At 43.3% G+C, this 26,088-nt stretch overlaps 1 protein-coding gene across 3 annotated transcripts in view; it reads left to right on the top strand.

The window, feature by feature from the left end:
• TNFRSF19 (TNF receptor superfamily member 19) overlaps positions 1–26,088 on the top strand; it is a 91,275-nt gene that overhangs the window by 6,451 nt on the left and 58,736 nt on the right. The window contains exons 1-3 of one of the 3 annotated variants that reach the window (XM_065902170.1): positions 2,410–2,560; positions 16,004–16,103; positions 18,888–18,998. In XM_065902170.1, the coding sequence (XP_065758242.1) occupies positions 16,038–16,103; positions 18,888–18,998 (177 nt within the window). In that variant the 5' untranslated portion in view covers positions 2,410–2,560; positions 16,004–16,037. Of the gene's footprint in view, positions 1–2,409; positions 2,561–6,637; positions 6,686–16,003; positions 16,104–18,887; positions 18,999–26,088 lie in introns of those variants that run through there. The other 2 variants (XM_065902171.1, XM_065902169.1) reach the window with 2 other exon arrangements.

The following is a 26,088-nucleotide window of genomic DNA, read 5'->3' as shown; positions in this document are numbered from 1 at the left end:
GATGGTGCAAAACGACTGAACGAAGTAATGTGCTACTGTCTCGAGCAGAAAGGGAGGCCAGAAGAAAACAAAGGAGTTCCTGGGCTGGCAGATTATAGTCCTCTCAGAAAACACTGAACATTCATGTGAATGTTCGATACTATCAAAGGTGCATGTTTGAGTAAAATATGCCGCTTCTTGAAAAAGAACTCCTTTTAACTCTTTGAGGAAGAAAGCTAACTCACAGGAACAGGGCATTCTCCCTCTACTGAGGGAGAATGTGGCAAGTGCTGTTCTTGTCTTAAGAAGGCCTCAGACCTTAGGGAGACTCGTGAGAGCTGTGGCTTCTGGCGTGCGAAGGAGTCAGGTGAGGGAAAGAGGTGAGCGTGAAGAGAAGGCTTGGGGAGCAGAGGGAGGGCAAGTTCAGGGCACACTGGAGGCAAGGCATGCAGACCAGTTTGGCCGGAATGTGAAGTGGTCGGTGCAGAGGGAGGAAAGATAAGGCTGAAGATGTGGGTGGAGCCCAAACATGGAAATCCCTGACTGATAATTTAAGGGATGGAGAAGCCATTCTTCATAGTGAAGAATCCTTGGAAATCTTTTCACTGGTCAGTGACCACGATGTAAGGCAGGAGGAAGACAGATGGACTGGACAGGGTAGTGGGGAGGGAGGTTTGAAAAGGCAGGGCGTTCAGGTGAAAGGTGCGGAGGGCCTGCACTATGGGTTGAGGTGATGGGGTAAAGAGAGAAAAAGGGAAAAGGGTGAATGTGTGAGACCTTACAGAGAAGCAGCAATAAGTCAGCTTAAGGATGGTTGACGGAGGATCCCCTGTGTGCTAGGCTCTGGGCTACTAAGAAAATAAGAGGTACCCTCGGGGAGGTGGAGTCCAGTTAGACAAAAAGGTGACTTCCATCGAAGAGGGAGCTTGTGGGTGAAGTTCAGGGAGTGTTGTGGTCCCAGATCACAGCTGACAGGTAGGTTTGGGAAATGCAGGCTTGCCTTGAGTTTCAGGCATAATGTGTGCGTGCATGCTAAGCCGCTTCAGTCATGTCCAGCTCTTTGTGACCCCATGGACTGTAGCCTGGGAGAATTCTCCATCCATGGGATTCTCTAGGCAAGAATACTGGAATAGATTGTCACTCCCTTTTCCAGAGAATTTTCCTGACCCAGGGATCAAACTGGCATCACTTATGTCTCCTGTATTGGCAGTCAGGTTCTTTACCAATAGTGCCACCTGGAAAGTCCTCAAATAGGATAGGGTATATAATTTGTAAATGACTAAAAGTAAGTTATTATTGCAGTTTCTATTCCGGCCATGACAACCTTGAGGCTGACACTTGGAAGGATATTTTTAAAGTATTTTTCACAACTACCTAGTACTGAACTGGGCATTCTCAGTGTGGGGTCTTGTGTATAGTAACTAACTGTAGGAACGCATTCAATCTACAAACACTTATTGAAGGCTACTATGGGCCTTGGAGTATAGAAGGGAAACATAGGATTTGGTTCCATCCAAAGGAACGTGAAGTTTTGCCAGGAAATCAAAGCCAACACAGGGAGCAGGGCACTCCTTTGCACCAACTCAACGCGTGCGTGGCATCTTGGGCTGGAGAGAAGTTTGTCCACTTACTCACTGGCCAGATGATGATAATTGCTTACATTTCTATACCATTCTACTGCAGAAAAACTAACTTTTTCTGTACTTGGAAGGATATTTTTACTCCTTCCACCAAAGGTGCAGAGTGGGCACCGTTAGCCCTGCTTCTTAAGTGTGCCAAGTGAAGTTTGGACACCATCTGTTCATGAGGTGCATGTGTAGGCCTGGATCCCCGGGGGCTTGGACCAGACCGCGCTGGGTCTATGGGTGCACTGGGCCCTCTAGAAGCCAGCGTCCCGTGGACCCGCTGGGAAAAGCCTCTGTGAGTGGGGAGGAGCCCGGTGGGCCAGGTCCTGGTGATCTGGACCCACTGCACTCGTGTCACGTGGCTTCCCGCGCCTTTCTTGGTGCAGAGGCGGGCGCAGGGTAGAAGGTGAGGGGCAGCGCAGAGGCATGAAGCCTGGAAGCAGGTCCAGGTGGACGTGAGGGTGCCACTCTAGCCGCAGGCAGTGACAGCCCCGCTCTAGGCTATCCGGATGAGCACTCTCCGCCCCGCCCAGGCCCGGGGGCCACCGGCGGCTCAGCTGCGGCCTAAGGTGCTCGAGGCCGGTGGGGACAGCCCGGAGCCAGGGGGGTGCAGTGGCTCTGCTGTGGGCGGGGTCGGGAGTGGGCGGGGCTTCGAGGTAGGCTGGCCAAGGGTGGGCGGGGCTCAGGCGTGGACTGGGCTAGCGGTGGCGCCGCCTGGAGCCTGAGGGCCGGAGGGGACGTGGGCGGGAATCCTGGTGGGCGGGGCCCCTGGTGGGCGGGGCCGGGAGGCGGTGGCGGTTGCCGGGCTACCGGGGAGCGCGGGGCCGCAGCGCTAGGCAGTGCAGGGCGCGCGCGTGAGGAGCGGACCCCGGCCCAGCTCTGCGCCGCGTGCCGCGCGCCCCTGAGCCTCCGATCGCCGTCGGGACCTGCGGGGCAGCCTCAAGTCGCCGGAGAAGGTAGGTGCCCGCAGCCCACCCGGCCACGCCACGCGGCGGTCCCAGCCCTCGCCCCGGCAGATCCGCGCGAAACGCACGCTGAGAGGAGGCGGCCGCGGGTGGAGGCAGGGGCGCCAACCTGGGCTGCCCGCGCTCAGGGCAGGGGACGGGAGGACAGGGTTGGCGGAGGCAACCCCTCTGGGAGAGCTGACGGCGGTGGGCACGGAGATGCCCGAGCTGGGGGAACGCCCCCCGGCCCGCGTGGGCGACCGGACCGAGCACGCTGACCCTAGGTGCAGGGATCTGGTCGACGGAATGCTGCGCGCCGGCGAAGGTGTGTGTGCGTGCAAGTGTGTGTTCGCCGGGCCTGGACCGGGCGCTGCAGCCCTCCAGGCGGGAAGCGGTCTGCAGGCCGGCCGGCCGTGTCCGAGCTGGGGAGGGAGGAGGTGCCGGCACGGTGATGCACAGGGCCGCTCTCGCAGCCTTGGTCAGGGATCTCCTGCCATTCGATGGCATAGAGATGTAGCGCGTTCCCTCTTGAGGAGGAAGTTTGCAAGCACCCAGCTGCAGCGATGTTTCGTCGGTAGCGAACTATGCGTCACACCTACAGTTACCATTGTAGGAAATCCATTTCACTTTTTTTTTTTTTCCATTGAAAAAAAGGACTCAGTTTGCAGACAATCAAGATCATTAGGCATTGTTCGGTATTTCTTTAATTGAAATAGTTTAACTCAAACTATGAATGGGAGGTTTTTACTCCAGTGACAGTTTTCCTTTACTGTTTACAATAGAAGACGATTTCTTTATACAAACAGGAAACAGTTATTGTTAAACATGACTTAGGCAAACAGAAGAATTTATTTTGATGTCTTGTTATTTCATGATCAGATACTTATATGCAAAGGGGAAGATTATTTTGTATTAGTTCAGGATTTACTCCCTATGTTTTCTGTTGTACAGCTTCACCTTAGGCGTCTTTGCCATGCTTTTATGTAGTTTAAAAACATGTCTTATTTCAAGCACTTTATCATCTAATTTAAAGATATATAACTAGAGGGGGTGAGAACAGAGTCTTACCCTGGAAGACAGTTTTTGATAGTTATCATTCACAGAGATGTCAGTACTTGAAAAGAGTTTTTCTTCACATAATATTTATCAAGTTCTGGCAATAATACAAAACATGGAAATGCAGTTTCATTTTGAAAATACTCCCTTGGCATGAATACATGGTGCTTTATCATAGCTCTATGTTTGTTTCTTTGTAACCCTTGGAAGTGTCTCATGAAGTCTACTTTGTTATGGAGGCCAGGTGTCTTTATGTACTTTGGAATTTTTTCCATACTAAGTGCTGACTCTAGGATGTTGTGTTAGCATTTTCTGGGACATTCATGGAGTTTATTTGTTTCTTTGATGGGAGTGTCTTTAGGCTCTGAGTCCAGACTGAGTTTTGAATTTGAAGGTAAACACATAGGAAGACTTTTTATGCACTTGAAATTGTAGTGTAAAGTGCCTTTCCTACCCAGATGACTTGAATAAAGAACATTGCTAACATTTAAGAGGCTTTTTAAAAGAACAGAAAATTTGTTTTTAACCTCAGATGATCATGAAGTTTTACTTACATGGAATGTATTTGTGCATACATGTAATAATTACATGCTGTGCTAAGTATGTTAATTTAATTTACTAGTTGTAGCTCTAATATGTGAATCCAGGGTATTTGGGGACATTTGACATCTTGAGTGTGGAGTTCTGCTAACACTCCTGAAGAGACTTTGGTTCTCCTTTTCCACCTATTTAAACATCCAAACCCAACCTTAACCCAGTCCTCTGCAACCGGTTCGGCCATTCAAAAATTAACACAGCAGAAACAAAAGACTGAAGGATCTTTAAGGAAAATAGCCAAGTTCTCTTAAATCTGATAAATCAGTATTTAAAGTTAAGCATTTAAAGATCTGGAAAAGGCCAGCATGCTCTGTCTGTTGACAACAGGTTGAATAAATGTATGCCCTGAATAAAGAGACAGCTGCTCATGTGATAAGAGAGCAGGAACAGCTTAACAGTGAGAGGTGTTTGTCTCATGGCAGCTGATTCTTAAATGTTCATAACCTTTCTAAAATGACCTTCTGGCTGAAGAAAAAGAACAGTCAAGCAGTACGAACACAATTTCCTTTCATGATTTACTGGCTGAGCAGTGAGTTCATTCATCGTATTTTATCTGTCTCAACTGTTTACATTTAGAAGTAAGATGTTTAAACAGTATTGGGTTATCATGTAGTCCACACATCACAGAATATGTGCCTTTTAAATTGAAGTTTTAAGAGCTGGGTTTTTAAAAGGAGTACAGCCAACCTCAGCAGTTTTACACCAGAGAAGCTTGTCTACCTGAAGATTAAATGTTATTCGGCCAACTCTTCCCCTCTGTCTGCTCAGATGGTTCTAAAATGAGGAAGTTCTAAAAGAATGGAGGCCACTTATAATGGAGAACTCTGCACATGTTACAGAGAGGGGTTTTGGAATCTGTCCAGACTTCTAAAGTAAAAATTTAAACAGCTGTGTTGTAGATACTGTTATGCACAATTCTCTTAGAATAGACTGTATGGATGTTTGGGGTCCCCTTAGACCCTGATGCTACAATTGTCTTATTTGTCTTTTAGGATTGGAAAACATTAGTAAAGTTGGGGAAGAGTACCCAGTTACAGTATGCTTGTTGATTGAACATTTTGAGAACACTGTGTCTTCCTAAGGCAAAAATGATAGCATTTACAACTCAGAGAAATAAAAAGAATTATTTTCAAGAAAAACCTATCCTAGTTTAAGTTCTGTTAAAAACAATTGTAGGAGCCTGACAGTGAGTGGCCCCTAATGGTTTTGAACTTTGAAGGAATTGAAGGTATTGTATTTGGCAACAGGACATTTTAAAGCTTGTAGAGTTTTTAGTAGAAAATATTTCTTGACTTGAAAAGGGAAATCATTCCCACTTCCCAGCCAACAACAATATGTATATTTTTATTACTGCATACTTTCCTGAGCTCTCTAGGCCACAAAAGGGGCTGCAAATTCTACTGTATAAGAAGAACAATTTTCAGGATAGAGTGAAATTGAAGGCAAAGATACAGAATAGCCAGCAGCTAGAGGTTGCTGCCGTGAGTGGAAATAGCAGCACCCTAAATTTCTAATTAATTTTTTATTCTCTTCGCATATGGAACTGACATTATTCTTAGCCATTTATGATTGTGTTCCACCATTAAAATATAAGAGGCCATACGTGTAGTGTTGGCATCATTTCAGTGCTGATTTTATAAATTGTAAGCCTGCCAGTTTAATGGTAATTTCTTAAAAAAATATCTCAGCTTATTACATATTGGAAAAATGTATGAGTTGGTTGTGGCTTCATGACCTAGTGTATGTATAGTTTTACTAGATGAAAACGTTTTCCTGTTGCATGCTCTGCATGTCAGATAATAAATCAAATGGCTTTGAAATGTGAGGGGAAAAAAGAAAATTAAGCGACTTTTTCTCAGAAAAAAATTATTTAGATTATTGGAACTATTCTAAGAGTCATATATTTTGGTCATTTATAAGATCAAAAATAAGGACCATTCTTGAAGATGTTACTGAATTGTTAAAATTGGAAAGGTCCACGCGAGCTCTTCCTCCTTGGGGACGTTTGTTATTATTATAGCTCTATACTCAGAAACGCCCTCCTCAGCTGAACTGTGCTCTCCCACCATCAATTATGTGTCAAGCTCAAGGTGTGGTTGGTCGCACACATTTCCCCGTATATTATTTTACTCCTTACAACAACCCTAACATTTTACTGTTTCTAGTTAATGAATTTCTTCATTGCTTAAACATATATTATGCACTTATTTTGGATGTGTTACAGTTCTAGAGCAAAATCACGGTTCTTATCACCAAATACTCCAACCCCAACTGGTGATGAACTCTAACTGCTCGGCTGGTGATACAGGAAGGTTGTGGAGGTGGAGAGGTGGAGACCGTAGCCCCCAGCGCCTGAATTCCTCCGTGGATGGGATCGCAGCTGCTCAGCTGGAGTTCGGGTCGCCTTGACGTGGGACTTGTGGATGTCAGGCTTTCAGTTTTCAGGAAAAGTCTTCATTTTTAATATGAAAACTAATCTTTAAAGTTAAGTGCTATAGTGACAGAAGGAAGCGATGCGTCCTGACAAGATGCAATTCAAGGGCAACAGAGAGAAGAAACCGGACGGTCACCCTGTAGGTTGGCAGGACACCCAGGGTGCTGCAGGAGCCCCAGGGAGGGCGCCCACGCTAGGTTTAGGGAGATCCAGTGTGGCAGATCCGTGGAAGGCGTGGTAGGTGAGGCCCCGTGTGCAGGAGAGCCCAGCGGCAGAAGCGGGGGCGGCTGGAAGGACCTGCAGGTTGGAGCACCCAGTGGTTCGGATCCAGTGGGTCTGCCCTGTTCAGACGGGGGAAGCCTGGGGCTGCCGCTCGCAGCTACTCCCGGAAACCCTGAGCTCTGCCTGGTGACACATGCACCAGCCCAGGTCTTCGGGATCTGGATCAGCAAGGGGAGGGGGGTGCCTTTCATTTCCGCACCTGTTGGATTTACCCTCTCGGGGGGCTGGCAGTTAGGTGGCCTCCGTGTTAGTTACCATTCATTCAAATGAGCAGGCTGAGCAGCTTGATCTGATAAGCAGTCACTTTCTCTGCTGCTGAGAAGTGTTTGCCAGCTCTGTGCTCTGGGCTCTTCGTTTCTGCTTGCCTGGTTCTTCTGACACCTGCTTGCTGTTGTTGAAGAGAGATGGCAAGACAGAAATCCCACATGCCTGGATTCATGTACCTCAGGCATCTTTGGTCTTCTGATTGCCACGGCTGGTTTCTCTGCACATATTTTGGAAAAACAGGCACTAGACTGTTAGTTGATGTGTCATCTGGAGACTGAGGCAAAATGTGAAAGTCCCCGTGGGCCCATTGTTGTTTAGTTGGTAAGTTGCGTCTGACTCTTTGCAACCCCAGGACTGCAGCCCGCCCGGCTCCTCTGTCCATGGGATTTCCCAGGCAAGAATATTGGAGTGGATTGCCATTTTCTTCTCCAGGGGATCTTCCTGGCCCAGGGATCGAACCCACGCCTCCTGCATTGGCAGGCAGATTCTTCACCTCTGAGCTACCAGGGAAGCACGGACCCATTGTCCATAATCTCATAATGTGTATATTCTGAGCTTGTCAGGTCCTTCCCCAGATAAACAGAATGCTGACATCTATAAAAAGCACTTCTTTACCTGGGCCAGACCCAGAAGTTAAAAGCAATTTCAGTAAATACCTTTTTATTGCCTTATTTTTATTTTAAACATTATTACTTACATGCTTGTTATTACATTAAATTTTCCTTCTTTTTTTTATGGATGCCAACACATTTCATAAGCGATTTCATTTTATTCCAGGAAATTCAAGGTCACGCTTAGAACACTCCACTGGCTGAATGGTTTATTTCTGAATAGTTCTTGGTCGGGCAGCCTGAAGAGGTTCAGCTGTTCTGCTCCGCCAGGAGCTCGGGCCAAGCGCCCCTTTACCGTGCCCTCCCTCAGGTGGCTCCTCCTTCTTGCAGGCTCTGATAGCTGTTCCATCAGACTGCTGGAATGAAGGGCTGCACTGTTGAACACGTTATTTAGGTGGTTGTACAGCTTTGCAGTATCGACCAGTTTGGTGGAGTCCTACGGAGCTAAGTGAAAGGGTCTTCGATACTCACTGGGGCGGATACAACCCTTAGTCAGCCTGGAAGAGCGCCCAGAGCCCTGCCTTGGGGTCACCAGGAGTGAGTTTCTAGCCCATGTGTCCTTTGGGCCTCAGTGTCCTCCCTTGTATGGGGATAAACACCTCATGTAGAGGGTAGGTAGTAAGGAAAGAAGCTGTCCTTTTTCTAGAGCATGGACACAGTCCTTGATGCTATGAATGCCCAGTTCACTGGCCCTGTTCTCAGTCTTCAAACACCCTCTGCAGCCTCAAGTCCAGAGGTCTGAAATGCTGCCTGGTCAATCGTGACCATCTGGGTGTCCCACATTTTTCCAGCAGGTTGCAGCCTTCAGGGACTGTCACTACCCTGGACCATTTGCTCCTCAAGGGTAATATCATTAACAAAGGCAGGGTAAATTCATGCAAGTAGCTTTGGTCGTGTCTCTTTGTGACCCCATAGACTATAGCTTATCAGGCTCCTCTGTCCTTGGGGATTCTCCAGGCAGGAATATTGGAGTGGGTTGCCATGCTCTCCTCCAGGGGATCTTCCCGAGCCAGGGTCTCCTGCATCTCTGGTGTTGGCAGGCAGGTTCTTTACCACTGATCCAACTGGGAGGCGCAATAATGTCAGCACCCATTGCTGACCTGTACTGAACACTTATTATGTGCCAGGAACAGTCACGTCTCAGAGCTGTCAGGCTCACTTATTGCTCACAGCCGTTCTGGAGGCAGTCCTGTCACTGCACCCAGTTCAGAGAAGAGGAGACTTGGGTCAGGTCCACAGTTAGTTAGTGATGCTCCCAAGGGCAACAAATACCATGGCAACCTCAGCAGCCATCATCCTTTAAGCCTTTACTCTGTTCCAGGCCATCAGCTGTGCCGCTTCCCTGCATTATCTCAGCAAACCCTCCCACACCTCACAGAAAGGGCCTGTTTTTGTCTCTACAGATGTGTGATCTCAGAGTGACTTTGCTGAGAACCCAGGGATCCTGGCTGCATTTTTTCCTGGCCATTCCCAATTACCCACAGGCTGTTTTCAATTATGGTGGGTTTTCCTCAGTTCAGTTCAGTCACTCAGTCGTGTCCGACTCTTCACGACCCCATGGAATGCAGCACGTCAGGCTTCCCTGCCCATCACCAACTCCCAGCGCTTACCCAAACTCATGTCCATCAAGTAGGTGATGCCATCCAACCATCTCATCCTCTGTTGCACTCGTCTCCTCCTGCCATCAGTCTTTCCCAGCATCAAGGTCTTTTCCAATGAGTCAGTTCTTTGTATCAGTTGGCCAAAATATTGGAGTTTTAGCTTCAGCATCAGACCTTCCAATCAATATTCAGGACTGATTTCCTTTAGGTTGGACTGGTTGGATCTCCTTGCAGTTCAAGAAATTCTTAAGAGTCTTCTCTAACACCACAGTTCAAAAGCATCAGTTCTTTGGCACTCAGCTTTCTTTGGAGTCCAACTCTCACATCCATACATGACTACTGGAAAAGCCATAGCTTTGACTAGATGAACCTTTGTTGGCAAAGTAATGTCTCTGCTTTTTAATATGCTGTCTAGATTGGTCATAGCTTTCTTTCAAGGAACAAGTGACTTTTAATTTCATGGCTGCAATCATCATCTGTAGTGATTTTGGAGCCCCCCCCCCCAAAAAAATAAGTCTCTCACTATTTCCATTGTTTCCCCATCTATTTGCCATGAAGTGATGGGACCAGATGCCATGATCTTAGTTTTCTGAAAGTTGAGTTTTAAGCCAACTTTTTCATTCTCCTCTTTCACTTTCAAGAGGCTGTTTAGTTCTTTGCTTTCTGCCATTAGGGTGGTGTCATCTGCATATCTGAGGTTATTGATATTTCTTCTGGCAATTTTGATTCCAGCTTATACTTCATCCAGCACAGCATTTCTCATGATGTACTCTGCATATAAGTTAAACAAGCAGAGTGACAGTATACAGCCTTGACCTACTCCTTTCCCAATTTGGAACCAGTCTGTTCCATGACCAGTTCTCACTGTTGCTTCTTGACCTGCATACAGATTTCTCAGGAGGTAGGTCAGGTGGTCTGGTATTCCCATCTCTTTAAGAATTTCCCACAGTTTGTTGTGGTCCACACAGGCAGAGGCTTTGGCATAGTCAATAAAGCAGAAGTAGATGTTTTTCTGGAACTCTCTAGCTTTTTTGATGATCCAGCGGATGTTGGCAATTTGATCTGTAGTTCCTCTGCCTTTTCATCTGGAAGTTCACAGTTCATGTATTGCTGAAGCCTGGCTTGGAGGATTTTGAGCATTACTTTGCTAGCATGTGAGATGAGAGCAATTGTGTGGTAGTTTGATCATTCTTTGGCATTGCCTTTCCTTGGGATTGGACTGAAAACAGAACTTTTCCAGTCCTTTGGCCACTGCTGTTTTCCAAATTTGCTGGCATATTGAGTGCAGCACTTTCACAGCATCATCTTTTAGATTTGAAATAGCTCAGCTGGAATTCCATCACTTTCACTAGCTTTGTCCATAGTGATGCTTCCTAAGGCCTACTTCACGTTCCAGGGTATCTGACTCTAGGTGAGTGGTCACACCATCGTGATTATATGGGTCATGAAAATCTTTTTGTATGGTTCTTCTGTGTAGTCTTGCCATCTCTTCTTAATATCTTGTGCTTCTGTTAAGTCCATGCCATTTCTGTCCTTTATTGTGCCCATCTTTGCATCAAATGTTCCCTTGGTATCTCTAATTTTCTTGAAGAGATCTCTAGTTTCTCCCATTCTATTGTTTTCCTCTATTTGTTGGCATTGATCTCTGAGGAAGGCTTTCCTATCTCTCCTTGCTATTCTTTGGAACTCTGCATTCAAATGGGTATATCTGGGTTTACCTGCAGAAGACTGTTTGAACTTGACCTTTATATCACCATAGCCACTCCCTAGATAGTCTGCCCAAGCCTAAACTACTTCTCAGCCTCTTGGTGTAAAAAGCCAGGTTAAAAGAGAAGCCACAGCAAAGAGAAGTGACATAGTTCATGGCACATTTCAGCCCCCAGTTCCCAGTTTAAGAAATCTGTGAATGACCACTTGCATTTTTTAAGTGAATTAAGATATTTAAAAATATGTCACTATGTCATTTAATCCTGTCTGCTGATCTAATGTGGGCTTCTCTGATGGCTCAGCGGGTAAAGAATCTGCCTGCAGTGCAGGAGATGCAGGGGACTCGGGTTCCGTCCCTGGGTCAGGAAGATCCCCTGGCAACCCTCTCCAGTATTCTTGCCAGGAGAATCCCATGGACAGAGGAGCCTGGTGGGCCATAGTCCATGGTGTCACAAAGAGTCGGACACATATGAAGTGACTGAGCGTGCAATCTAATGTACTGAATGCCTTGAGCAGGTAGTAAGATTTCATATACGTATATTTGTCTGAAACAGAAAATGTTTACCCTGTGCACCACAGAAGAATTAGATCTGTTATCCGCAACCAAATCTCAGGTGTTTTCCAGGAAGTGTTTTTCATTGTTTTATGCTGCTTCATCCATTTAATTCTGCACACGTTCACTGAGCACCCTGGTGTGCCTGACACTAGGAACGAAGTCCCGGATGTGGCCCCTGCTGTGAAGGACCATGTCCGTGAGCGTGAAAAGGGCTGTGGGGCCACCGGGAGCCGCTGTGGACAGCATTCAGCAGAGTGGTCGCTGAGCTGGCTCTTGGAGGGACTCAGAAGGAGAAAGGCTCTCCAGACCCAGAGGAGCAAGATCACGGGCGTCCAGCAGAAGAGCGGGTGTCAGGGTGTGGCTGAGCTGGGCGGGCAGTGAGGGCAGGGACCAGTGATGAGACTCTAGGCCAGAGGGCAGATGAAAAGGGCATAGGTGTCTGGCCGAGGAGTTTAGAAGATAATTTGCAGGCTTCAACCCACTGTGCCCCTGGAAGTGTAGGCGTAGCAGTGCTCCTTTTGTATTTCCCATTTAAACTACTCAGTTTAGCGTGTATGTTGGGAAGATAATATTTTGGGCTGGCCAGAAAGTTCTCATAACACCTTACAGGAAAACCTAAATGAACTCGTTGGCCGAAAGAAAAAAGTGAAAGTGAAAGTTGCTCAGTCATGTCCGACTCTATGTGACCCCATGGACTGTATAGGCCATGGAATTCTCCAGGCCAGAATACTGGAGTGGGTAGCCTTTCCCTTCACCAGGGGATCTTTGCAATCCAGAGATTGAACCCAGATCTCCCACATTGCAAGCAAATTCTTTACCCGCTGAGCCACACGGGAAGCCCGAACTTTTTGGCTAACCCAATACAAGTCAGCACATTGAGTCTAGTTTCATTAATTTTTGTCTACCCTATCATGTAAAAAATTTTTTGTGATGCAAAAATCATAGTACTTTGTTCAGTGTTCTCCTTTTTGGGTAGTATATGTATGGTTTTTATCTCATCACCTTTTTTAATTTATAAACTTTTAAGAAGGACCATGTTACTTACATTTTTGTCCCCCAAAGCACGATACATGTATTTGTTTCATTATTAATGAAATATTTATACTACAAAGAATGTTCAGGATAAACAGGGTAAATAATCCCCCCAGATTGCCACAGTATAAACCTAAACCATTGATATTATTATGGCATATTTATTTTCGTACATAAAATGGGTGTGTCTTGTGAAGTCAGAATCGTATTGCCTTGACTTCTAGCTTGAGGTGTGTGTCATCAGTCATCTTTACAAGAAGATGCTGCATGTTTTGTCTGCCTTTTCACAGTAATTAGCACCATGTCCCAGTAAAGTTATCTGCCCTAACTAGATGCTCAACTATAGACTGATTATTCACAGACTCTAGAAGAAGGGGATGACAGAGGATGAGATGGTTGGATGGCATCACTGACTCAATGGACATGAGTTTGAGCAAACTCTGGGAGATAGTCAAGGACAGGGAAGCTTGGTGTGCTTCCGTCCATGGGGTTGCAAAGAGCCAGACACCACTTGGGCACTGAACAATAACAACAACGATGCACAGACTCTAGCAATCTCTTTATTCTTCATGTTCTATGTATATACTTTGGTGTTTATAACCTCTTTTCTGTGTTAGTTCAATTCCACATAGGTTTTGTGCTTTTTACCTTAAAAAAAATTTAGGGCCCTGCTGGGAAAGAGACAGCCTGAAGCACACCATTCAGGGAATGTGATGTTATCTTCTGACCCCTATCCTGTGTCTACACAGCAGCAGGTTGCATGGTTGGGTAATTGCTGGATGATTTTGAGATATGCAAGGGGGGCGGGGGAAAGCTATGATCAAGAAGCTGGAAAAGAAAAAAAAAGAGCTGTTTGAATTAACTCAAAATGGGTTATTCACTCAACCAAGTTTAAAAATGACTTTTTGTTGCCCTGGTGTTTGGACTTGCGCTGGCAGCTGGGATGACCACCTGGACATTCTCCTGGCGGGGGTGGGGTGCCCCCGGCTGGCTGTTTGGTCCACTGTTGGGACAGCAGCCTGCTCAGCTCAGCCTGCTTCCTTTGTTGTTACTGTTGCTGTTTTTCTTGAGCTGTTTGATTTTTGCTCTGGTTTCTTTCCAGATAGTCAGGCTATCTGCTCTGAGGTCTTGTTAGAAACTGAACCAGTGTTCATCTGCCTGATTGGTGGAGCGAACAGATGAGTCTTTACTTTTTAAAAATGTTCAAATAAATCTCTTCTCTTGACATTGCATGAGTCTGTAAAAACAAAACAAAACACACTTGTCTCTACATTTTATATCATTCCTTGGAAAGAGAAAGAGGCTTAGTTTGTTTGTTCTTCTTGAAGTGTCAGGGTAGTACCTCCAATTCATCACTTGTAAATGATTTTTAGGTTTTTTTTTTTAAAATAAATGCTCATTTTTCTGCTAGTAGATAATTTGCGCTGTGCTGGTTTGGGGAAGAGTTCACAAATGCCAGATGTTAGTTGTTCCTGCTTGTTAGTGAAGCTCAAGATCTGAGACACAAGCACACGGGTTTGTTTTTTTTTTTTTTTTCCATTTATTTTTATTAGTTGGAAGCTAATTACTTTACAATATTGTAGTGGTTTTTGCCATACATTGACGTGAATCAGCCATGGAGTTACATGTGTTCCCCATCCCGATTCCCCTTCCCACCTCCCTCCCCATCCCATCCCTCTGGGTCTTCCCAGTGCACCAGCCCTGAGCATTTGTCTCATGCATCCAGCCTGGGCTGGCAATCTGTTTCACACTTGATAATATACATGTTTCAATGCTATTCTCTCAGATCATCCCACCCTCGCCTTCTCCCAGAGAGTCCCAAAGTCTGTTCTGTACATCTGTGTCTCTTTTTCTGTCCTGCATATAGGGTTATCGTTACCATCTTTTTAAATTCCATATGTATGCATTAGTATACTGTATTGGTGTTTATCTTTCTGGCTTATTTCACTCTGTATAATGGACTCCAGTTTCATCCATCTCATTAGAACTGATTCAAATGTATTATTCTTAATGGCTGAGTAATAATTCCATTGTGTATGTGTACCATAGCTTTTGGCCTTCAGAATGGGAGAAAATAATAGCAAACAAAGAAACAGACAAAGGATTAATCTAAAAAATATACAAGCAACTCCTGCAGCTCAATTCCAGAAAAATAAATGACCCAATAAAAAAGTGGGCCAAAGAACTAAACAGACACTTCTCCAAAGAAGAAATATAGATGGCTAACAAACCAGCTAATGAAAAGATGCTCAACATCACTCATTATCAGAGAAATGCAAATCAAAACCACAGTGAGATACCACTACACACCAGTCAGGATGGCTGCTATCCAAAAGTCTACAAGCAATAAGTGCTGGAGAGGGTGTGGAGAAAAGGGAACCCTCTTACACTGTTGGTGGGAATGCAAACTAGTACAGCCACTATGGAGAACAGTGTGGAGATTCCTTAAAAAACTGGAAATAGAACTGCCATATGACCCAGCAATCCCACTCCTGGGCATACACACTGAGGAAACCAGATCTGAAAGAGACATGTGTACCCCAGTGTTCATTGCAGCACTGTTTACAATAGCCAGGACATGGAAGCAACCTAGATGCCCATCAGCAGATGAATGGATAAGAAAGCTATGGTACATATATGCAGTTTTTATTAAATGGAGCAGGTTGATTTCATGGTGTCTGTCATGGGGACACTGGAGCCACCCACCGGGGTTGGCATCCAGCTCTGCCTCTTACCACCAGTGTGACCCAAGGCAAGTGACTCAGCCCTTAATGAGCCTCAGTTTTCCCATCTCTAAAATGGGAATAATGACAGGGTCTACCTTCTAGGGTAGTTGTGAAAATGAAATGAGTTCTGCTAAGAATAGTACCTGGCATTGTATGCTTAGCATGTGTTGTTATTTTATCATTGATATCATCCTATATGATTAAACCCATATAAATGGGAAGTTTCTGTGAGCTTGAATGTAATTTTCTGCTGGGTGAAGTTGACACTGTAGAGATTTGGACAGAAAGAAAATAAAGGCATGTGTAGCCTAGGAATTCAGAGCCAGTAGGTATTTTGTATATACTGTGTAGGTTGACAAAGCTTCAGTTCTCATAACCTAAATTATTAAAGAATTATTTAGTATTTATCTCTGGTATCTTTGAAAAAGATGAGTCCTTTTTAAAACATAAATGATATTTTGTTTTACTAACATACTAAATAGCATTATGTTTTGCTAGTGTATATAGTAAATGGTAGCACTGCATAGTAAATACAAAGCACAGTCACTACTGATATTAACTTTAACTGTATCTTCTTCCCTTTTAGAGCTCTTCAACCAGAAATACATTTACTAAGAGCAATGGCTTCAAAGGTGCTACTCAGGCAACAGAAATCTTTAACGGTTGTAGTTTTACTAGCCTGTTTGGTAAGTCAACTCTTTACTTTCATAAGAATGTAGAGGAAAAATTCATAGAACTAGTACCCAATCTAATTTCCATTTTTAACCCCATATCTTCAAAATTTTCTTTCAAATTCCTTTTATCATTGTTGCATTTAATTAATAAGTCAGAGGCTATTGTTGGGTCTTGACTTTTGTGGCAATAATTGCACTTATTTATTCCAATCTTGATGAGATCATCAAGTCATGGCATTACTTGTAGCCCCAAAATAATGATGCTTCATGGGCTTACAGGCAGGTGCCTCTCACAGCACAGCCTAGACGCTAACAAGGTTTAGATTCTAGCTTGGAGCCCATGACTTCACAGTCCATGTAGAATTTGGAGTTGATTCTTAAATGCTATTGTTTTATATGATTATTTATATCCATTTTGACTCCAAAAAGCATCTAAGACAGATAGAGAATTGTAACCTTTGAAAGCTTTCACACAAAAGATCTTTGAATGTGTTCAAAAGAATTACTGAAACATTCGGTCTGGAGATGCCGTCATGATCTACAAATATAAAAAGGATTAGTGACACCAAAGACAGTTCCTGAGGTCTTCTTGGAAGACAGTGTGAGGGGGAGTGGGATCAGATTGGAGTCTGGGATGCAGGTAGATGTGAGGAAAACAACCCTTCCTTAAGTTGAGGTTGTTAAATGTTGGAAGAAATGGTCCACAAGAGAGGCTGTGGCATTTCTTTCTCAAAGCAAATGCAGTGTCTTTGTGGTGGAAGGAATATGCTCTGTCCCTCAAATGAAACCAATCCCTGGTGGCTCAGAAGGTTAAGAATCTGCCTGTAATGCAGGAGACCCAGGTTCAATCCCTGGGTCAGGAAGATTCCCCTGGAAGAGGGAATGACAACCCACTCCAGTATTCTTGCCTGGAGAATCCCATGGCCAGAGGAGCCTGGTGGGCTGCCCATGGAGTCACAAAGATTAGGACACAACTGAGCGACTAACACTTTCCTCTAAGATTGGTTGTCAAGTGTGGTTAAGAGAGGCTGGAGGTGATTACTAGACCTTTAGCCCCCCATTATTATCTTGAACCCCACCTTGAATTCTCCCTCCTGCTTGCTCTAGAGGATAAGGCTGGGATTTTATTTAAGGAGGTTGGATGACATCACTGTAGATATTTGCTTTGAGTGGAGGCAGTTTGTACTGAATAACTGCCCATGCTGTCATCACTAAAGCCCGTTCTATGCACCTCCGTGTAAAGAGCATTACACACTCCAGTCTCTATTCCGCCCGTGCCTCCTGACGCTCTCAGTTTTCATTTAGGGCAACAGAATTAGCATCAGGAATATTACTGAGGGGGCCCTTGCTTGGCATGAGAATTTGAACTGAATGTTGTCACCAGTCTGAGATTCTATTAATTCCAACACTTTTTAATGAAACACCAGCTATTAAGAAGCAGGTATACATACTTTTTGTAAGATGAGCCCATATAAACTTAACTGTTTTTAGGTAAAATAAGAAATAAAGTCTGTATCTTGAAAATAACTTACAACCTTTGTTTTTGCAAAGTAGATAGTCCTTCCATTTAAGACCTGTCATGTGAACCCAAAGTATATTGTAAGGACGTAGAGAACAGACTTGTGGATGCCAAGGGGGAGGGATGGAATGGGAGGTTAGGGTTCGCAGATGCAAACTGTTACATATAGGATGGATTAAAAAAAAAGTCCTACTGTATAGCACAGAGAACTATGTTCATATCCTGTGATATACCATAAAGGAAAAGAATATTAAAAAATAAAGTATATACATATATAGTGACGTAAGAGATGTGAGTTCTATCCCTAGGTTGGGAAGATTTTCTGGAGGAGGGCATGGCAACCCACTTCAGTTTTCTTGCCTAGAGAATCCCATGGACAGAGGAGCTTGGAGGGCTAACAGTTAATGGGGTTGCAAAGAGTCAGACACACCTGAAATGACTTAACATTTATGCATACATATATATGTGTAATTATGTATGTATGATTGAGTCACTTTGCTATACAGCAGAAATTAGCACAACATTGAAAATCAGCAATACTTCAATTTTTAGAAAAAGGATATTGTTAGGTTCCATTTAAGTGGCAAAATGGCAATCAATAGGAAAGTAACACTTTTACTTTGAAAAGTAGAGTATTTGGCCATTTTTGTCATCATCATAATTATCAGGAATTTTACTGATCTCAATATTGTCAGAATTTTTTGAATGATGGACTCTTAAGTAAATGTAATTCAACTGAAAAGGTGGAAACTTCTGCATCTGAGTTGGGTGTTGGATATGTCTAAAAGATAATGGCAGAGTTCTTGAGGCCAGTCTACATATTCCATTTATTTATTTTTCAATTCATTATAGCTGAATATGTTTATATTAAAAATTTTAAAATATGATTTTTAAATTCAGAATTTTTCCAGTTGAAGAAGTACCCTGGGTCTCTGCATAACTGTTCTTTAAGTCATCTTCTCACTTAGAAAAGAGAACAGCTTCTAGCAGTTTTTACTTTGGGTTCACAAATGTGTAGGAAGAAGATGGCAATTGATTCCAGAAAAGGGGAGTTCTCATTCAGAAGCAGAGATAGGACTCAGGCTTGAATTGTTTCTCTGACTTTTCCAGAAAGTGGTTTTCCTTCCTAAAGTGGAAACTAAATTGGCCTCACTCTGAATTAATGTTTATCTTCAGTGGTTATGTCGATAATACTGAAGATACTGTTCCCTTCTTGTGAAAAACAGAATTACCTCACCTTAAGATAACGTTTTGTGAAATGTTGTTTTTTTTTTCAGGCATGTGGAGTGATTTGTGAGACAGGAGACTGTGGACAGCAGGAATTCAGGGACCAGTCAGGAAGCTGTGTTCTGTGCAAGCAGTGTGGGCCAGGCATGGAGTTGTCCAAGGTAACTGTGGGGTGCATGGGACGGTTATACGCCTGTGTTTTATTTACATTTATTTGCTTATTTGCTTGGCTGCCTCAGGTCTTGGTTGTGGCATGTGGGATCTTTTGCTGCAGTGTGAAAACTCTGTAGTTGTGGTGCACAGATTCAGTTGCTCTGCAGCAAGTGGGATCTTAGTTTCCTGACCAGGGATCGAACATGGGTCCCCTGAATTGCAAGATGGATTCTCAACCACTGGATCACCAGGGAAGTCCCACGTCTGTGTTTTTTTAAGTGCATTCTTATCAGCTGAATTCTTTCAATTGATGACTGGTGATGATTTCCTCCTTTAGCCAAGTGTTGCACAATTCCCTCCTCAATACATTCGATTCACTTGTCTCACTGGGACAGAAGTCGATTCTGGTAACCATAACTCAATAAATGTCATAGTTCTGTATACTTAAATGTTTACCATATTTTACTAAGAGAATAGAATCCTTAAACAATAAGATCTCACTGTGTAGCACAGGGAACTATATTCAATATTCTGTGATAAACCATAATGAAAGGGAACATGAAAGAGAATGTATACATATGTATAACTGAATCAGTCTGTGGCACAGCAGAAATTAACATAACCTTGTAAATCAACTACAATAGAATAATTGAAAGCACACAATAATTTTATTTATTGATTTTTGTGTGTGCTGAGTCTTTGTTCCTGCATGGGCTTTTCTCTAGGTGCGGAGAGTAGGGGCTACTCTCTAGTCAGAGAGTGTGGGCTTTCAACTGTGATGGCTTTTCTTGTTGTAGAGCACGAACTGTAGGCGTACAGGCTTCAGTAGTCATGGCACGTGGGCTCAGTAATTGTGGCTCCCGGGATCTAGAACTTGGGCTCAATAGTTGTGGCTTTGTTGCTCTGTACCACGTTGGATCTTCCTGGATCAGGGATCGAATCCTTGCTTCCTGCATTGGCAGACGAATTTTTTACCACTGAGCCACCAGGGAAGCCCTGAAACAATCTCCTTAAAAAAAAAAAAAAAAAGAATCATTAAGGTTTATTTGCATTAATTAAAAAGAATCAACATTCTACTAATGATTTAAAAATAAAGCATTGATAGCAGAATATGTTAATGCTCCTATTTACTGGGCCTTCTTTTTCTTAAGATGAAGGTTACCATTGCTAGTCAAGGAACAGAGTACAGAAGTGTCTTAAGTAACCAGGCTCCAAGGGAGCAGTTGTTTTTCCAAGCCAGAATTTTGAACACTCTTTCGACAATGCCAGTGTGATTATTATTTTTCCAGTGCTGAGTATGGACTTCCAAGGTGGTGCTAGTGGTAAAGAACCCACCTGTCAATGCTAAAGACCTAAAAGATGCAGGTTTGATCCCTGGGTCGGGAAGATCTCCTGGAGGAGGGCATGGCAACCCACTCCAGTGTTCGTGCCTGGAGAATCCTGGGGACAGAGGAGCCTGGGGTGCTACAGTCCAACGGGTCACACAGAGTCAGACATGACTGAAGAGACTTAGCAGTAGCATGCTGAATATAAGCTCCTTTCAGGAACATCTTAAATAGACTCATCTTCAGGGCTGCTTGTGAGGCAGCCGTGTTCTAAGAGGGTGGACGCAGCATCTTGGGTGTTCTGGGGCCCTTCTCTTTCCGGAGAACCTTGGAAGCTGTGCACCCTCTTGCTTTATTGACTGACCTTTCAAAGATGTTAGCAGTTGTGCACAATTGATGTATCTTGTTCTAAATAGTGCACCAAGATCTTCCTGTGAGAAAAGAACAAAAAATGTCTCTTTAAGTGACTTTTCAAAGAGAAGTCTTTTCCCCTACAGTCTACTGTTCTCTGAAGTTGAGTCTTGTCATTCATAGATTTTTGATCGATGATCTGCAAACATCAGGAAACAAAGAATTATGCATTCCACAAGTAATTCCTGGTGGATGGCCTATCTGGATGTTGTGTTTAATATGCGATGGCGTTCAGTCTCCTGGGCCGTCAGTCTGGGCAGAAACTGGCTGAGTTTTGAACTCTGCTGAGTCAAGTTAACTGGAGCACCCTGACTGATGTTTTTTTTAATCCCTGTCTGTTGTAAAAAGGTCCTTTATAATGGCAGACTGCATATCTGAGATCTATTGACAAAGTTAAGAAAGAGATCATGCCTGGGAGGAAAATAGCAGTGTTTCTACCCCTCAGAGTTCTTCTTTTTCCAAATCTTGCTTAAATCTGAATGAGAACTCACAGATTTGAAGAGATGAGTTGTCATTTCTAAGAAACCATTCACTAACCTTCATCATTTATCTAGAGAATGAAGATGAAGTTTCTATCAGCTCCAATATTTTTTTAAAAAACTCATCTTCTGAGGTTAACTGATAGTAGTTTCCATATTTCATAATTTCCCATGGATAGCTAGAAGACGTATTTTTCGTTAGGGAGTAATTTTCCCTGATTGTTGCAATAGCTGTCCAACTTTATTTCATTAACAGCAAAAAAAGGAAGCAATGAATAACTCTCCTATGCATACTCTTTTTATTAGTATTTATGATCCATTTCCTCATTTTAAAAATGTCCAGGACAAATTGAGGGAAAAAGAGTAAAAGTAAAGGTAATAATGACCCTGAAATATTAGATCTTGGAGACCCACTCTACTGCTATAGGCAAGAATCCCTTAAAAGAAACGGAGTAGCCATCATAGTCAACAAAAGAGTCTGAAATGCAGTACTTGGATGCAATCTCAAAAACGACAGAATGATCTCTGTTCATTTCCCAGGCAAACCATTCAGTATCACAGTTATCCAAGTTTATGCCCAACCAGTAATGCTGAAGAAGTTGAAGTTGAACAGTTCTATGAAGACCTACAAGACCTTCTAGAAATAACACACAAAAAAGATGACCTTTTCATTATAGGGGACTGGAATGCAAAACTAGGACGTCAAGAGATACCTGGAGTAACAGGCAAATTTGGTCTTGGATACAAAATAAACCAGGTCAAGAGAATGCACTGGTCATAGCAAACACCCTCTTCCAACAACACAAGAGAAGACACTACACATGGACATCACCAGATGGTCGATACCAAAATCAGATTGATTATATTCTTTGCAGCCAAATATGGAGAAGCTCTATATAGTCAGCAAAAATAAGACCGGAAGCTGACTATGGCTAAGATCATGAACTCCTTATTGCTAAATTCAGACTTAAATTGAAGAAAGTAGGGAAAACCACCAGACCATTTAGGTATGACCTAAATCAAATCCCTTATGATTATATAGTGGAAGTGAGAAATAGATTCATGGGATTAGATCTGATAAACAGAGTGCCTGAAGAACTATGGACAGAAGTTCATGACATTGTACAGGAGCAGTGATCAAGACCATCCCCAAGAAAAAGAAATGGAAAAGACAAAATGGTTGTCTGAGGAGGCCTTATAAATAGCTGAGAAAAGAAGAGAAGCTAAAGGCAAAGGAGAAGAGGAAAGATATACCCATTTGGATGCAGAGTTCTGGAATAGCAAGGAGAGATAAGAAAGCCTTCCTCAGTGATCAATGCAAAGAAATAGAGGAAAACAGTAGAATGGGAAAGACTAGAGATCTCATCAAGAAAATTAGAGATACCAAGGGAATATTTGATGCAATATTTGATGGGCACAATAATATGGACCTAACAGAAGCAGAAGATATTAAGAGGTGGCAAGAATACACAGAAGAACTATACAAAAAGGATCTTCATGACCCAGAAAACCACGATGGTGTGATCACTCGCCTAGAGCCAGACATCCTGGAATGCGAAGTCAAGTGGACCTTAGGAAGCATCAGTATGAACAAAGCTAGTGGAGGTGATGGAATTCCAGTTGAACTATTTCAAATCCTAAAAGATGATGCTGTTACAGTGCTGCACTCAATATGCCAGCAAATTTGGAAAACTCAGCAGTGGCCACAGGACTGGAGAAAGTCAGTTTTCATTCCAATCCCAAAGAAAGGCAATGCCAAAGAATGCTCAAACTACCGCACAATTGCACTCATCTCACACACTAGCAAAGGAATGCTCAAAATTCTCCAAGCCAGGCTTCAACAGTATATGAACCATGAACTTCCAGATGTTCAAGCTGGATTTAGAAAAGGCAGAGGAACCAGGGGTCAAATTGACAACATCCATGGGATCATCAAAAAAGCAAGAGTTCCAGAAAAACATCTTCTTCTGCTTTATTGACTATGGCAAAGCCTCTGACTGTGTGGACCACAACAAACTGTGGAAAATTTTTCAAGTGATGGGAATACCAGACCACCTGACCTGCCTCCTGAGAAATCTGTATGCAGGTCAAGAAGCAACAGTGAGAACTGAACATGGAACAACAGACTGGTTCCAAATTGGGAAAGGAGTAGGTCAAGACTGTATATTGTCACCCTGCTTGTTTAACGTATATGTAGAGTACATCATGGAAACGCTGCACTGGATGAAGCACAAGCTGGAATCAAGATTGCCTGGAGAAATATCAATAACCTCAGATATGCAGATGACACCACCCTTATGGCAGAAAAGGAAGAAGAACTAAAGGGCCTCTTGATGAAAGTGAAAGAGGAGAGTGAAAAAGTTGGCTTAAAGCTCAACATTCAGAAAACTAAAATCATGGCATCTAGTCCAATCACTTCATGGCAAATAGATGGGGAAACAGTGAGAGACTTTATTTTGGGGAGCTTCAAAATCAGTTCAGGTGGTGACTGCAGCCATGAAATTAGAAGACGCTTGCTCCTTGGAAGGAAAGTTATAACCAACCTAGACAGCATATTAAAAAGCAGAGATATTACTTTGCCAACAAAGGCCCCTCTAGTCAAAGCTATGGTTTTTCCAGTAGTCATGTATGGATGTGAGAGTTGGACTATAAAGAAAGCTGAGCACCAAAGAATTGATGCTTTTGAACTGTGGTGATGGAGAAGACTCTTGAGAGTCCCTTGAACTGCAAGGAGATCCAACCAGTCCATCCTGAAGGATATCAGTTCTGAATATTCATTGGAAGGATTGATGCTGAAGCTGAAACTCCAATATTTTGGCCACCTGATGTGAAGAACTGACTCATTGGAAAAGATCCTGATGCTAGGAAAGATCGAAGGTGGGAGGAGAAGGGGATGACAGAGGATGAGATGGTTGAATGGCATCACGATGGACATGAGTTTGAGTAAGCTGTGGAAATTGGTGATGGACAGGGAAGCATGATGTGCTGCAGCCCATGGGGTCGCAAAGAGTTGGATACGACTGAGCAACTGAAGTGAACTGAACTGAAGACCCACTCGGAAGCAGAACTTTACATATGCTGAGGGTGTTTCTGCATGCCCTGGTATGTCCACCCTGCAGGCCGGCAGCCGGTCAGCTTTCACCCTCGCGGTCTACACAGCCTGCCCAGCTCCATTTAACAAACACTTGGTGTGTCTTTGCTAGAGGAGTGAACAGATCGGTCAACCTCAAATAAGTTTTGGAAAGTAAGTGCTAGTACACAGTGAACACGGTGCTTAGGCGCTCAGTCCTGTCTGACTCTTTGTGATCCCGTGGACTGCAGCCCGCCAGGCTCCTCTGTCCTGGGGATTCTCCAGGCAATAATACTGGTGTATTGCCATGCCCTCCTCCAGGGTATCTTGCCAACCCAGGTTTGAACCGAGGTCTCCCACATTGCAGGCAGATTCTTTACTGTCTGAGCCACTTGGAAAGAAAGGTGACAGTTAAATCTAATAGTATAAAAGTTAATGAATGTGTGATCGGTGTGTTACTAATAATATGTTTGCCAAGCCTTTTAGTTTGGTTTTAGCTCTTAGTAAATAAAATTATCAAGTGAGCCTTGCTCAGACTCTAAACTGTAAAATATAAGAAAGGCAAAGGATTCAAACATACCAATGGAAGTGAAAAAATATTTTTATTTCCCTGTTAATTAATCAAGGCAAGGGATATGAGGGTTTTTTTTGTTTGTTTGTTTGTTTTTAATATAAGCCATTACTTTGGAACTAGAAGTCTCCAAACTGCCTACCCGTGAATTTGTAGTTTTCTCCTTCCAGGCTGATTTTATTAAATTTTTAGCAAGAACATACATCTTTCAGAGGAAAGAAGAGTTCTGGGTATATTAAAATCAGATAAATCAGTTAAGTCAACAAGTATGTTCAATTGGTTATTGACTCACTTCCAAGTTTTTCAAAGTGAGGTAAAAAATTTTTTTCACTAAGTTTTTGTTGAATTGTTAGATATCAACATTTATAAATAATCTAATTGCTTTCTGCTTGGAATATTAAATACATCATTTAGAGGGGAATCTGTTCATTTGGAGGGAAGCAGATGAGTACAAGCATCTTTGCTTTTTTAACTGAGGCTTACCAGTTTGGTTATTTGTGGTGTTTGATATTTTGAAAGCACAATAAATACTTTTAGATTAGTTATGAAAAAGTAGAAAAGCTGGATCAAATTATCGATACCCACAATCAAAGTTTTCTTCATGTTAAGAATTTTAAAAGGAGCATTTTCACCAAACATAGAGCTTTCAAATAATCTTTCTTCTAACATTACTATGTAATATATTTTGCTGTACCAAAGGTAATTTAAAACTTCTATTTTCTACTATCATGTCTCTCTAAAATAACAAAGTCTGGGTCATGCAGTTCTTTGAATTGCAAACATGCATCTGTATCTTAAAACTTAAGCTTGGAAATTCTTTTGGTGAGCAGGTATACTTAAAATTTCCATCTGTGGTTTTATTACTCCTAATTATTATTTTCTTTGGAGAGCTTTCAGCCCTGCCTTTTCGCAAGGTGTCTGGCTTCCTCCGCCGCGGTTGGGTCTCTACCCTTAGGAAGCACGGTGGGGCTTGTTGCCAGCCATGGGGAGCACTCACCGGGGGCGCTATGCCCTCTGCTCAGCTGAGTTGGTCGTGGTTTCCACCGCTTTTCACTTCCTCCCAGGCGTGAGAGTGTAAGGCGTCTTCCCCACAGCCCCAGGTTCCATGAGATCCTTGTGGCTCACTGAGATGGACACTCTTTCCATCTTTGGCCACTTTTTAAACGAGTACTTGTTTTGAGACTTCGTGTGTATGCTTTCTGTTATGTGCATCTGCAGGGTGTGTCATAAAAAATAAGGCCT

Source organism: Muntiacus reevesi, chromosome 11, assembly GCF_963930625.1.
Source record: "Muntiacus reevesi chromosome 11, mMunRee1.1, whole genome shotgun sequence".
Classification (NCBI taxonomy): domain Eukaryota; kingdom Metazoa; phylum Chordata; class Mammalia; order Artiodactyla; family Cervidae; genus Muntiacus; species Muntiacus reevesi.
The sequence above is the reverse complement of the archived record's forward strand: the minus strand, read 5'-3'. Positions and strand labels throughout refer to the sequence as shown.